At 40.9% G+C, this 14,719-nt stretch overlaps 1 protein-coding gene across 4 annotated transcripts; it reads right to left on the bottom strand.

Annotated features, from left to right (window-relative positions):
- Window positions 1-4,160: 4,160 nt before the first annotated feature.
- Window positions 4,161-14,693, bottom strand: FAM111A (family with sequence similarity 111 member A). Of its 4 annotated transcripts, none has more exons than XM_033207879.1 (5): window positions 14,513-14,693; window positions 14,293-14,400; window positions 13,648-13,908; window positions 9,567-9,684; window positions 4,161-7,447 (listed from the first exon to the last, which is right to left on the bottom strand). In XM_033207879.1, exons 4-5 carry the CDS (start codon window positions 9,645-9,647, stop codon window positions 5,693-5,695), a joined length of 1,836 nt encoding a protein of 611 aa, XP_033063770.1. In that variant the 5' UTR covers window positions 9,648-9,684; window positions 13,648-13,908; window positions 14,293-14,400; window positions 14,513-14,693; the 3' UTR covers window positions 4,161-5,692. The 4 variants fall into 4 exon arrangements, with proteins under 4 accessions (XP_033063770.1, XP_033063768.1, XP_033063767.1 ...); XM_033207877.1 differs by having other exon boundaries at window positions 13,648-13,968; XM_033207876.1 differs by lacking the exon at window positions 13,648-13,908.
- Window positions 14,694-14,719: the final 26 nt, after the last annotated feature.

Genomic DNA, 14,719 nt, shown 5'->3' on the forward strand with positions numbered 1-14,719 from the left:
TTGGAGTTCTGAATTTGATAAGGCAGGAAGTGGGAGGACACTAGTAAACATCCCAAGGCCTCGGCTGGGGCCCTTCTAGGCTACAGTCTAGAAGCGAAGCCAACCAGAGGTAGACAGAGCCTTGACATTCTGCAACTGAGTCTCAAGTTGATTTTATCCATGACTGAAATCTGATCGTTAAGAGGTCTGATTATCAAACAGATCTTAATGATCTAATTTCACTCTGTGTCAGGAGGATACAGTAAACCCTCATCGGAGGAAAATAACACAATTCAGGTGACAAAGTAAGAGAGAACACTTCACCCAGAAAGGCATCTGACATTTTCTTTTCTAGTAAAACCAATATGATGTCAAGACCACTCCAGCTGAGCTCTTGAATATACCATTTTCATTTAACTGCCTTTTTGGACATTTGGATTCTCCCTTTGTTAGTCAATGAGTCTTAGCTGACCCAGCTCCAAAAAGGGAAGCCAGATGGAAGAGGCCTCCCTGAGTCAGGCAGTGGATTTCAAGGGTTTGGCAGCCGGTTAATTGGTGGCTGCCTTTATTGGTGTGTGTTTGTGGCTGCCTCCAGTAGGTGGCAATATTGTCCTAGAAAATGGCCTGTGAGCCCTTCTGTATTTAAGCAAAGCTGGGATTTCCCATTCTTTTGAAGAGTCTATATTGTTGTTGCTAGACTACTGAGAGGGGACAGGGAAACAAACTGAGAGGATGATCTACATGTCCCACAGGAAGCAGTCAACAGGGTGATTCTCTCTGACACGAGATGAGGAAGTGAAAGTACGCAACATCATTCCACAACAACGGTATCTTGAATCCGCCCAAGGAGCTCCATCCATAATATTACTTTAGCTTTCTTTCTCCCACAGCAAATCACACCTAAACTCCATCAGTTGAATTCATTTGCTTTTCCCCCTATTTAGAAGCATAATGAAAATCAGGCTCCAACAACTGTGCCTGTCTAGGAGCCCAGGGAGGTTCAGGGTGACAGGGAAAGGACAGCTAGGGTGGCAAATGGAAGACGGTAGAGAGAGAGGGAAGAAAACTTAGTTGCTAGCCTTTTCTCTCCTTTAGCTCCTTGTTCCAGGGTCAGAATCTAAGCACAACTGTCAGTTCTTTTCCATGCATCTCTCGGTATTTGGTGAACACCCAGGCCCAGAGATCCCTTTCTACCCCTATGCACACTGCCTCAGCTCCATCCTTTAGTCCTTGGTGCCTTTGTCCATCCCTATGCCCAACATCTTGTTCTCTTACAGGACAGGGTAGGTTGGTGACTTGGGCACCTGAATCCAACAGAGCCATAAGCTTGAGCCTTTCCTTCCCTGAAGTTCCCCAGTATATGCACACAGGTGTGCATGGCCTCCGTCCCATTTGGGGAGAGATCTCAGTGGCATTCTAATTATCTGTCTCTAAAAGCAGCTGAGGTTGAGGGGGAAGGGAATGAACGGGTTAAAGGGGGGCAAAGGGAAAGGAAATCAGCTACATCCATTTTTAATTTTGAACGACTAGTTTGGATTCAATCAAATACATTTCAAATGTTTTTGTTCACCTGAAGCTATATACCAAATAGCAAGGTCCTTATTGCTGACACCATGTATTTCAACTTCAGGGATTCTTCACTCAGTAGTCACAACTACATTGCTTTTCTGCTGGGCTGTGGGGCTTGCTGCTTCGTTGTCCTGAGAGCATCCCTTCCTGTTCCTGCCCAGAGGAGACTGAGTCACATGAGTAACAACCAAAGAATCATTTGGGTGTCTTATTTCAATTCTACCGCTGGCCACACAGACTCATTAACAGGTGGGTCAATGGGAGACCCTTAATTCCCTCACCCTTACCCCAGCTGCACCTTCTGGAGAAAGCACAGCCCTTGACTTCAGGTTATACATTTCTGTCCTCTCATGACTGTGAGAGAATAAATTGTTTTAAGCCACCAAGTTCATAACAAATTACCTCAAACTTGGTGGCTTAAAACTATAGAAATCTACTCTCTTACAGCACAGTTCTGGAGACCAGAAGTCTGAAACTAAGATGTTATCAGCGTTGGTTCCTTCTGGAGGTTTTGAGGAGAAGCTGTTCCATGCCTCTCTCCCAGCATTTGGTGGCCTCTGGCAATCCCTGGCAACCCCTGGCTTGTAGACGTATCTCTCCAATCTCTGTCTCCATCTTCACGTGGCCTTTCTTTCTGGGTCTCTCCTCTGTGTTTCTTCTTTACTTATCAGGATGCTCGTTACTGGATTTAGGGCTCACTCAGTAAGTGTAGGATGATCTCATCTCTTGAATCTTGATTTAATTACATCTGCAAAGCATTTTTGCCTAAATAATGTCACATTTACAGGTATATAGGGTGAGGATAGTGCCTGCCCTTAGGGGCAGGCACAGTTAAACTCACTACAACCTTGTTCAGTCCACTATACCATTTCAAAGAGAGATCTGGAGTAGAATGTGATAGTGGGTTAGCTCTGTAACCGGGAATTGGATGAGTGAGTGGTGATAAATACAGTCTTAAGCTGAATTTTCTAGCTATCTGGTCTGTAGAGCTAGGAAAAGAGAAAATCAGAAAAAGGTTATTTGCTACATTCTGAAATGCTTATAATATTTCTTAAGTGATCCAAGGTGGGTGTACTTTAGATGCAGGAATGGCCATAGTAGTGTCTGGATCTGATGAACCAGCTGTTAGGAGGAAGAACAATAAGCTACATTTCAAGATTAAGTCCCAGTCTTTTCCAAGGTACCACCAATTTGGGCAAAAATTTAGTTATACTTCTTTCTCACACAGGAAACAGGTATAATAATATCTGCTCTAATGGGTATTGAGATAATATGTCAGAAATTATTTAATAAACAGTAAAGTCACATAAGTTTAAGTCTGTGTGATGATTAGAGAGACACTAGGCTTGAAACCATATTTGAAATGATACAATCAATTCTCATTATTGTGGTAGTTATGGTCTATAAAGATGCCGCAAATACTGAATTAGCAAATACTGAAGCATTGCCTTTAGGAGTAACACAGTGTTAAATTCCTATTATCTTCTGGTCACAACATTTTCATCAGTCAGTACATTAAACTTGCTTTATGTGTGTTTCTGTTAAAAGGACATCTTATTTAATATATATTGTTGATTCCTTAACATTGAACTCACAGCCAAAAATGCTATAACTCATGTCTGAAAAGCTTATCTAATACATACATTTTCTTTATAAGGCATATCGGAGCCATCTGTTGCTAGGGAACACTCGACAGAACCTCAGTTTTATGCATGGGGCCCATTTAAGCAGAAAAATCACCACCAACAACAAAAAAGAAAAATGTGGAAAATGTACTAAATATATAAACAGAATCTGATTATATAGCATTCTAGAAGATGCAAAACCATATAGTAAAAAGATCAGTGATCTTTTTTTTTTCTTGGCTGGGGTTCAGGGGAGAGGGGAGGGATATGAGGGATATATAGGTGAAGCACGGATTTCTAGGGTAATGTAACTATTCTGTATGATAAAACCCATAGAACTTTACAGCACAGAGTGAATCAATGTATACACATTAAAATATCATTTAGGAGGTCGAGGGGTCAAAGGAAAGAATTCAAACTATGACAAGAAAATCTAACTATTATATGTATGTATAACTGTATTATAAGCATATAAAACATCACTGAAGGAGGTGAGAAACAAGAGGGTGACTGAAATAACTTTGGGAATGAATGGAATATGTAAGACTAAAAGCAAGGAAATTACATGTAGGCACCGTATTCTAGTTGATAAAATTATTTCCCATTGAGGTAGAGGTTAACAATTCTGACACTGCTATATATGTATACTTGGATTAAGCAATTAAGTGAATGTGTGAGGGATGGCAGGCATCATGCTTCTCACTGTTTGGAGCTGGAATTTACAGATAAGCAAGGCATATATACATATGTGTACATATACATATATGGGTAAATATACACACAAATATTTCTTTGCCCTGTCAGCTGAGGGGGCCTAAAAGAAACAACACCCCACCAGCGATGAGCATATCTAGTGCCTAGATCTTGGTTTCTAATACCATTCTTCATTAAAAGTCACCAGGTGTTTCACGGTGAGCAGGTCTGTGCAAACGTATCCCCAAAGACCAAAGAAGCTGAGAGGCCAAAGAAAGAGGCTGACAAATATGGTTTCTCAGAAAGAAACATTTAATAGGAACTTACAAACAGAAGCAATGTTTCTAGCAGCCACTAAATGGCGGCACTCACCCTCCCAAAAGTACCCTTTATATAGCAAGCATTTTTGGCAAAACATGTGTAGCTGGTCATATCTCAGACTTTCTTGTGAAACACCTGACCACTGGGGAGGTTAGATAAGCATCTTTATGAGGGGTTATTTGCACTATTAGCATTGTTTAAAGACACTGCTGCAGACTATCTTGGTATGCAGGAGTCAAATAGCAGTCATCGTGCCAGCTGCACTTCAAGATGACATCACTCTTGCAACGCAACAGGCTGTTTTCCTACACTCCACGCCTTAAAACCAGCCCTTAAAATCCTACATGCCCACCTTCTGTTATAGCCCCTGGACCTAGAGGGAGGGTGCTTGATATTGTATGGCTTTAGTAGCATTGCAATGGCAAAGGAAAACAGATTGGGTCCAGTGGAATTCCAAATGAGGGAGATTTGCAGGCTTGGTTCAATCATCTATACAGTCTTCATAATACCATGAAGAAGTAAAACAATGAGAAAAACATAACATTAATAATTGAACTAGTAGAAATCTAAATAAAGTAATATGATGTTTAAGATATCTCTTGCCTCAATAGCCTATAAATATGGGAAGAGTGACTATCATCTGAATTTCGGGACCCATATATTCTGACAGTTTCAGCAATATGAGGATTTTGGAAATTCTAAAAGGTTTTGAGATCATTTCTAATCAAGCATTTAGCTCTTACCTAAGCATTAACTGCAGCCCCAACTTTTGCAACTGATTGACCTGCACATTTTTCTGAGCACTTACTTTCCTTATGTTAGATGTAGGCAATCATGAGATGAACAAGTTCTGGTTCCTGCACTGTAGCAAATGAATTTAGGCAAAGATATGAAAGATGAAAAAACCCAATGATTATAAGACTTTTAGTGTCATGAAACTGATTATTATTTAATCTTATTATTCTTCACATTGCTTGACTTTAAAATAGGGCAAGTTGGCCAGGCGTGGGGCTCACACCTGTAATCCCAGCACTTTGGAAGGCTGAGGCAGGCAGATCACGAGGTCAGGAGTTCGAGACCAGCCTGACCAACATGGTGAAACTGTCTCTACTAAAAATGCAAAAAATAAAAAAATTAGCTGGGTGTGGTGGCGTTTGCCTGTAATCCCAGCTACTCAGGAGGCTGAGGCGTAAGAATTGCTTGAACCTGAGAGGTGGAAGTTGCAGTGAGCTGAGATTGCACCACTGCACTCCAGCCTGGGCGACAGAGTGAGACTTAGTCTCAAACAAAACAAAGAAACAAACAAAAAACTGGGCAAGTTATAGTCCATCTCAGAGTGTTTTTAGGACTAATTTCTTCATGTGCTTAGAAAAATGCCTGGCAGATAGAAAATGGTCATTATTATTATTATTGATAAGATGACCATTTTGGAATTTAGAAAACCATTATCAATGTCTATGAAATAACTCCATAAGCCATTCCCTTAAATCTAACAGACTGAATTCTCACAAGTCCTCACTACTTATCATTTCTACATCCTGCTGACTTACAAATACTTCTTCATACCATGGCTTATGTCTTTGCTTAATATCAAGGAGGATGGATTCCATAGTAGGGCCAAACTCAATGATACTACGATTCTCATTTTGGTAGTTATAATGAAAGCCAGCAGCATGCATGGCCACCAATGAACCTTTTGAATCAAACACAGGGGAGCCGGAAGCCCCGAAGAAAAACTCAGTGTCATAGGTAATCACATCAGGGTTGTGAACTATTTCCTGGAAACTTCTTTGAGTATACATATGGACATACTCTGGACTTTCTGCTTCTTTAGACTGAATACGTTCCTGACATTTCTTTGCTCGCTGACCCTGGGGGATCACAGCACAAGCATCAATATGCTTTTTTTCTCCATATGGATGGCCAATAATATGTATCAACCCACTAAGTGGCACAGGAGTAATTCCATTATATAGCTCCATAGGTACTTGTTGTCCATTTTCCTTCAGTTTCAGGACAGCATAGTCAAGCTTTTCATTATGTATCTCAAACCAAGGTTCAACGAAAAAGTAGTTTGTTTCCTTTCCTTCTGGCTCTTCATAACCAAATGTCACCCTCACACATTGACCAATTATGGCTGCCCACTTACTTGGCTCTATTCCGTCTCCCACAATGTCACCTATTACATGGTGACAAGTTAAAATGAACAATCCTTTAAAAACAAAGCAGGTGGCGCAACCCGTAGTTGCACTGTCCCAGAATAAGTACCCAACTGAGTCACTGCGATGTGCAAGAAGTTTCACTACTTTAACCGAAGAAGAGTTTTTTGTTACTTTCCCAAAGTTTAGTTTATGCAATTTAAATAATGTTTCCCCATTTTTTACTTTCATTTTTTTCTTGAAGTTTTCCTTGATTTTTTCACTTTCTCTTTTCAAACTGGGGTACTGAGCCACGATTTGTTCTCTCAACACACAGGTGTTTCTTTTCTCTGACTCAGGATTCCGAGAAGCTGCTGCACTGGGGGCCATTCTTTTCTCAACCTCAACCTGAAAGTGTTTGCCTTCTAATTCATCGACTGGCTGGGTGCTTTCTAAAATGGAGTCATTGTTTTCAATGAGTTTCCAATCACCATTCTCCAGAAAGGAAAGAAATCTGCCATCCTTGCACAGAGCGTCCTTGATGGTTTCTCCTTTGAAAGCATAAACACAGAGTTTGCACCCCTTTTTGTGAAGCTTCCCACATTTAACAATCTTTCTTTTGTACTTCCCAATTCCAATTGCATGAATGTAAAATTTGACACATTCAGTCGATGCTTTGTCATGCCGGCCAAATACGCGGTTATCTTCCTTCTGCTTACTTTTACTTTGGGAAAACGTAATGACCACATGGCAGCTTTCAGGGAAACAACTGAGGGGCATTCCCAGGTTTATGTACCCTTTGATTCCTTCTGTGCCACGCACAAGCATTTCTTGGCCTTGGTGAGTTTCTATCTCTTTTCTGAGAGCCTGGAGAGTGTTGAGAGCCATATATAAGCTACCGTTCTCACTATGTGTGAGCTCATGTTTCATATTTTGGTTTTTCCTGTAGTTTACATCCAAGGTAACAAGTATTATTCTATTTTTGGGCATGGTCTGGTCTTCTGGATTTTTCTTAAGTGAATGGAATTCTTGAGCCTGGGTATTAGTTACGTCTCTTGGGCCTCCTCTAGACTCCATCCTCATTTGAGAAGTACTGGAATTATTCTGTTGCTTTTTAGAGACCTAAAATTAATGTTAGATACTTTAAAACTCTGAATGCAACCCTCATCTTTTGTTTCTCTTTTCAGGTATGCAATTTATTATAAGCATTACATATTAAACAAAATCATCATTATTTAACTAATCATTTGGTTATAATATAGTTATTTGTGACAATACTTTGATTCACCCAGCATATATCATGAAAAGAACTCAACGTATTTTCTCTATTACATCAACTAATCCCCAAATTTTATAAAATAAGGAGGAACAAACATGACTTATCTGTCCTTTTGATGGAGAAACTAAGGCACTGAAAGTTTTTCTTGTAGACGTCTTTTCCAGGGCCACATAATAACCAATAAATAAAGTGAGTATCAAAATTGCAATTCCTAATCCAATTATTTTTTCCATTGGACTAGTGTATATATTCTTTTTGGTAAACTTTGCATTTATGATTGTCATTTTTGAAGGGCATTATCTTAAGAAACGGGTGAAGGTGGGGAGCGGAATTAAATAAAGAGGATTAATCAAATAGTAGAAACTCAATGAAAAATTAGAGTGTCTGTTTCTTATGTCTAAAACACACATTTTTCCCAAGCCATATTCATCATGGCATGGGTACCAGCAGATATGGGTCCATATGCCAGCAATGCCCCTTACTGCTACTGGGAATAACAATGCCAGGAATATTGTAAAGATTAAGTGTAGCATCATTGTATGACAATGCCTAGCACAACGACTAGCACATGTTAACATTTGTTTTCCTTCTTTATACTAATATTCCAGATCAAAAATAAATAAATAAAAGGGACTTAAGGTAATACAGATTTCCTTGGGCACACATATGAACTCTCAAAGAGCATCCCTTCAGCCTAAGGCTATCAGAAACATCTTTTCATACACCCTGTTGGAGTACTATGATAAATTTCCTATTTATTAAAGTGATTCTTGGGCAGATATAGACACCTCTGAAAGGGGAAGAGGGATAGGATATAGTAATTAGCTCTGTCATGGAAAAGGATAGAGAAAAACATAACTAAGTTTGCCTTACACTTTTTAGATACTTGGATATTCTAGTTTTCCAGAACCAGAACAAAACAAAACAAGTTGAGAAATTGTAAACTGCATACTCAAATGTTTATCATTCTTCAACTTTGTTCTTGATAAATTCAAGGAGCATTTTAGACTCAGGGAAAGATACAATGGTTTGATACGATAATAGAGCCCAATCAGTAGAAAAAGGCCCAATTACATGTCATTAAACTTAACTCCAAGTCTTCACTTCATCCCTGTCTTAAGCAACAACTCACTTGCTCCCTCTTCTCCAATAAACAAATTGAAGATTTGTCAGAATCCTTCCTGACTTCCTAACAAGGTTATGGTAAGAACAAATATATCAAAAAATTGTTTTATAAACTGTATTCAAACGTGGGTTATAATTACGATTGAATAGATCAGCCACATTTGGAATGGTATATGTTTTCATGCTATGAAATTGCATTAATTTTGGTTTATTACATAGTTTACTGTAACATATTGTATTGAAGTTTTTGTTGTTATTCAAGAAATATTACGATAGTTTTTCATTAAAGACTGCTTTGATATAGCCAAGATTTGTATTACAACTCTCTTCCCCATGCTACCCCCAAAATAGAAAGGATAAAATAAGTAAGGACAATTTTAGTTATTTAATATCTCCAACACTCAAGGTAATTTCTTGGCAAGAAGAACTATAAAACCCAATGCCAAGGATAGGTAAGTCTAATATTGGTAAACAGGCTTTAGTATCCGTGGGTTCTGTATCTATGGGTTCAACCAACTGCAGATTGAAAATATTTTGGGAATAAAAACTAGTGTGCCTGAACTAAACATGCATGACTTTTTTTCCTGTCATTATTCCCTAAGCAATATAGTATATCAACATTTTACATAGCATTTACCTCTTATTAGGTAATATAAATAATCCAGAGATGATTTAAAGTATACAGGAGGATATGATACATTATATGCCAATACTATGCCATGTTATGTGAATAATTTGAGCATTCATGGATTTTGGTATCCAAGGGAGATCCTGGAACAAATCTCACATGGATACTAAGGGATGACTAGATTACATAAGTAGAATTTACAGACATACCGGAGAAAAATAGTGATCGATTTTCATATTACATTTTTCATTGACTGAGTGCTTCTGTGACCTCTGCTTCTTACAACTCATGATGGCTTGAAGATGAATGGATGGTTCAGCTGAAATACTAATTTCAAATTTTCAAGTTAGAGCAGTATCTTCAAAGCTGTCATTAATTGTACAGAGGAAAAGATTAGCTGGTGTCCTATGTCCCATCTTTCCCCTTGAGCTCCAGCCTTGCTCTCCCTTAGCAAATAGATAGTTTATTCACCAACTATAATCACCTCAACAATAAAAGCTCCCTTTTCCAGAATACTGCGTGTCAGGCACTTCATGAAAATTATACTAAACACTTTATGAAAATTATCTCTAGTTGCAAATTCCTATAGATACTATGCAAATTAGGTATATTTACACTTTGCTGATGAGGAAAGTATAGCTTAGAGAAGGTAGATGAGCTGCCCAAGGCCAGAGCTACGTGGCAGAGATGGAATTCAAATGCAGGTATAAATAACATAATAATTTTCAGTTGGAAATTTCAGAAAGGTGTTCTAGTTACATTGATGTTAAAATCTGGTCTCCATTTAAGATGAAGACGGCAAGGGAAGATAAAATTACAGGGAAGTGGTGAGGAAAGAGCTGATGAAAGAAACTTGGAATGAGATTTTAAAAAGAAATCTGGAAAGTATGCCAGGTATGATAGTCAGAAACCTTAGTTGCTGCTTTAGATTTTTTGTTTAAAGAGGTATTTTTCCTTCTATCTCTCCTCTGATGTCTCCCTAGAAGAGGATGAACAAACTTTAAATAAAATAGTGACATCTTCACGGCCGGGCGCGGTGGCTCAAGCCTGTAATCCCAGCACTTTGGGAGGCCGAGACGGGAGGATCACGAGGTCAGGAGATCGAGACCATCCTGGCTAACACAGTGAAACCCCGTCTCTACTAAAAATACAAAAAACGAGCCGGGCGAGGTGGCGGGCGCCTGTAGTCCCAGCTACTCGGGAGGCTGAGGCAGGAGAATGGCGTAAACCGGGAGGCGGAGCTTGCAGTGAGCGGAGATCCGGCCACTGCACTCCAGCCCGGGGGACAGAGCGAGACTCCGTCTCAAAAAAAAAAAAAAAGATAGTGACATCTTCAGTAGTAATAAATAGCGCTAGAAAAATAAATACCATTGAGGGCAGCAGCCATGTCTGTCCTTTGTACCTCAATATCTAAAAACAATGTCTGAGACATGTCAGGCCCTTGAAAAAGATACATTTCTAAAGGTACATTCAAGAAATGCATGGAACCAGGCATATGGTGTACTATGCCCTTTTCTACGTGCTTTTCATCAACTACCTCACGTAATTCTTACAACGCTATGAGATAGGCACTAGCATCTCATTTTACTGGCAAAGAGCTGGAACACCCAGGGAGCTTAAACTTTTACTCAAGGTCATAAAACTCAGAGAATATACTTTCAAGACTTTTTATTATGAAAAATTTGTTAGAGAAAAAAATGAGAGAATGGTATAATGAACCTGTACATACCTATCACATAGTTAATAATTGTTCATTTTTTTGCCAACTTACGTAACAGTGAAACAGTAAAAGAACTAACATAACTCTATTTTTGTTCACGGGGCCTTTACCCATTCATGCATGGAGGGGAGGTTCATTTTAGAGCAGTGAGATAATATGCAAAAACATGTAGTTTTAAAAGCTAACTCTGGGATTAAAGGGAAAGTATGTAAACAACTACACATTGTTAAAAATTTATAGGAGGGTTGTGACGTGGAGAATAAATATAATCTTTGGATAACTTCCATTTGACAAGAAATACAGGGGCTAGAACATAAGTTAAACAACAACATGTGGAAGCAACCCAGGAAATCAACATTCTATAGAGACAACTTATCTGTTCTCTTCAACAAATCAATGTCTGGGCTTACTGGAACATCAGGACAAAGACATTCCCAACCTTCTTGGACCCCTGACAGTGCTCAGATGTCTGCAGTCAATGGTCACTTCTTGATTGTAAATCCCTTCTCTTCCCCATGCCCTTAACATAAAGAGCCTGAAACGTGTACTCACTTAAGAGGGTACTTTGGGATGCTAGTCTGCCAACTTCTCAGTTTGCTGGCTCTCTGAAGGAACCTGCTTTTCCTCCCACCAACTCTCATCTCTGATGTTTGGCTTTGAGGTGTGAGTTGCTGAACTTGGGTTTGGCTACCCTTACACCATCCTTTTATTTTACTAGATGATTTATGTTACAGCTAGAAACATCATGACATTTAAACGCTAATGGTCACTTCCCATCTCTAAAAATTACGTACTTTTTCTTATATAATCACAATACTGATTTATTCATACTAAGATCCAACTGAAGTGTACACAGTTTCCTTTATATGTCTTATAAGGTTATTTTATTCTAGAAAAAGCATTGATTTGTTGAAGAAAACAGAGAAATTGTCTCTAGAGAATGTTCACCTCCTGGGTTGCTTCCTCATGTCATTGTTTAACTTATGTTCTAGCCCCTGTATTTCCTGTCAAATGGAAGTTATCTAAAGGCTACGTTGACTCTCGTAACCATTCCACTATGGAGCAACAGTCCTGGCTTTCTAGTTTACTGTCAATCAATGACTAAGGAAATTCATTTAGCCTTTCTGTGCCTCAGTTTCTTGCCTGTAAAAAGAAGCAATGATTCTAAATGAGATAATGAATATGGAAGTGCTAAAATAATGTTAGACCTTATAAGACCGTCTGAGTTCAAATATCAGGTAGCCACTTACTAGTTGCATGACCTTGGGCATATTAATTAACTATTCTTCCTTCATTTTCCTCACCCTAAGATGGGAATCAACCTTGTTATGAAGATTAAGAAACACACTGTGGTCTGGGCACGGTAGCTCATGCCTGTAATCCCAGCACTTTGGGAGGCCAAGGCTAATGAATCACTTGAGGTCAGGAGTTCGAGACCAGCTTGGCCAACCTGGTGAAAACCTGTCTCTACTAAGAATTAAAAACTAGCTGGGCATGGTGGTGGGTGCCTGTAATCCCAGCTACTTGGGAGGCTGAGGCAGGAGAGTGGCTTGTACCTGGGAGGCAGAGGTTGCAGTGGGCTGAGATCATACCACTGCCCTCCAGCCTGACCAACAGAGCAAGACGCCATCTCTCTCTCTCTTTCTCTCTCACACACACTATATATATATGCAATCTATCTATACATAGTATGTGTGTGTATAGAGAGAGAGAAAGAGAGAGCATGCAAAGCCTTTAAAATGCTGCCTGTATGTAATAGGTTGCCAGTAAATAATCAATAAAAAGGTGATGTAAATGTTATCAGTATCAATACACTCACTACAGGAGTACTTTTTAAACAGCAGAGAACCTAGGAAAACAAAAATAGAAAATATATAATTGTGGAACTGGTCTATGTTGCAACATCCTTAAATGCAAGAACTTGTTGCCCAACTATTAAGAAAATCTAGGGATTCACTGTATCTGTTCATGAAGTCTCATCTTATGAAGTCTGAGAGAGGATCCAGCTGCTTTAGGAGTGATTAATAGACACAGACTAAAAAAAATAAAATGGGCAGAAAGAAACATGAATTTTGCATGTACTTGAGCAATCACAGTGGAAAGGGGCAAGAGGTTAAGAAAACACTCCAATATCCTCTCTTTCCTACATTGTTTCCAGTGTCCAGGATGAATCAGATTATATCAAAATATAAAGTGCTCTTAGCTATCCTATACCAACCCCTGTTTTATACTTGAGGTCAGGGTTCTACTTACCTAAATGACTTGCTTGGCTTCCTACAGCAAAGGGATAAAGCAGTGCGGCCTGGGGCCCATGTCCAGCTCACCTGACAGTTCCCCTTAGGAATTTCTCTCTCAATCTCTCCTTCCTTCCCTCTCTTCTTCCCCCTCTCTGCCTCTCTCCCTCTCCTCCCCTCCTTCACTCTCCCTCTCTTCGTGCTTCTCCCCACCCCAACCCCCACTTTCTGCCTTTCCAGGGGCAAGGGCAGGGGGTCGAGGCCAACTCTAAGCCTCTTTCAATCTTACCACGCCGCCCCGCTCCCTCCCCCGACCCCGCACACAAGGGGACTTACAGCACCACCAAAATAAAACCTGTGTCCTCCCGGCTCCCCAGGTGGGTGACGCTGTCAGTCCCTGACTTCCGGGCACCCAGCTCCTTCCCCTCCCAGTGCGGACTCGAGCCCGCCGCGGCCGCGCCCGTGCCCGTGCCCCGCGGAGCACCCCAGCGCCCTGTATGCTCTCTCACTGCGCGCCTCGCCAGCACTGGGCCTGGAATCCAGCGCTCAGTGCAGGTCCCGCTCGCATTTGAGGAAGCAAAGACTCCAGAGCTCCAGCTGGGCGGGAAACGGAGCAGGTGGGGCTAGGGGTTTGAATCGCCAGCCTTTTAAGGTTGTCTGCGAACCAATTGGTTACTTTCTTTCACTTTTAAATCAGCCGTGCTTCTTCCGCCTAAACCTCCCACGCACCTCTCCCCTCTTCTGTCTCTCCTTTCTTTTGCTTTTATGGACCACTGGAAAAGCGGGGAGACTGGCTGTTCGGGGCCTCAGGTAGCTACAGCGTGCAGTACTTGACGCTGTGTTTATATCAGACAGCACTGCCAGTCTGAAACAAAACTTTCTGAACTTCCTAATCCCCAGAGCCAGCGTGAGAAGCAGACTTGAGCCTGTTCTCTTCCCTTGAACTTTTCTTTTACACGAGTACAACAAAAAACAACTCACCTGGGGAATGGCGCGTCTGGCCGATGGACTGAAAGATATTGGAGTTTGTCTTTCTCTTTAGACAGCAACTCACCTACTTCGGAAGCCGATTGGCTGCGGTGGGGATACCTGGTGGCATGCAAAAAAAGTGGTTGGAAAGGCAAGGCGGAGGGAGCGCGCCCATCCTACGCATCCACAGCGCTCCTCCTTGACGCCGCGAGCAGGACCCTGTCTCACTGACCTCGCTGCCCACGGCGGTCCTTGCCTCCTTCTAGTCTCCGGGTTTCCCCAGTCCCGAGTATTGGAAAGCGTGAACGAAAGCGAACGCGTCCTAGTCGCGGGTAGGTTGGCCTGGGCGGGGCTGCAGAGGGAGCAGGAAATGAACACTCAGATGTGGGAGGAGCTGGGACGCTGGCGGCAGAGCCACTGTAGCAGCTTGAGTCTCGCG

This window comes from Trachypithecus francoisi, unplaced genomic scaffold (genome assembly GCF_009764315.1).
Source record: "Trachypithecus francoisi isolate TF-2019V2 unplaced genomic scaffold, Tfra_2.0 Lachesis_group8, whole genome shotgun sequence".
Classification (NCBI taxonomy): Eukaryota; Metazoa; Chordata; class Mammalia; order Primates; family Cercopithecidae; genus Trachypithecus; species Trachypithecus francoisi.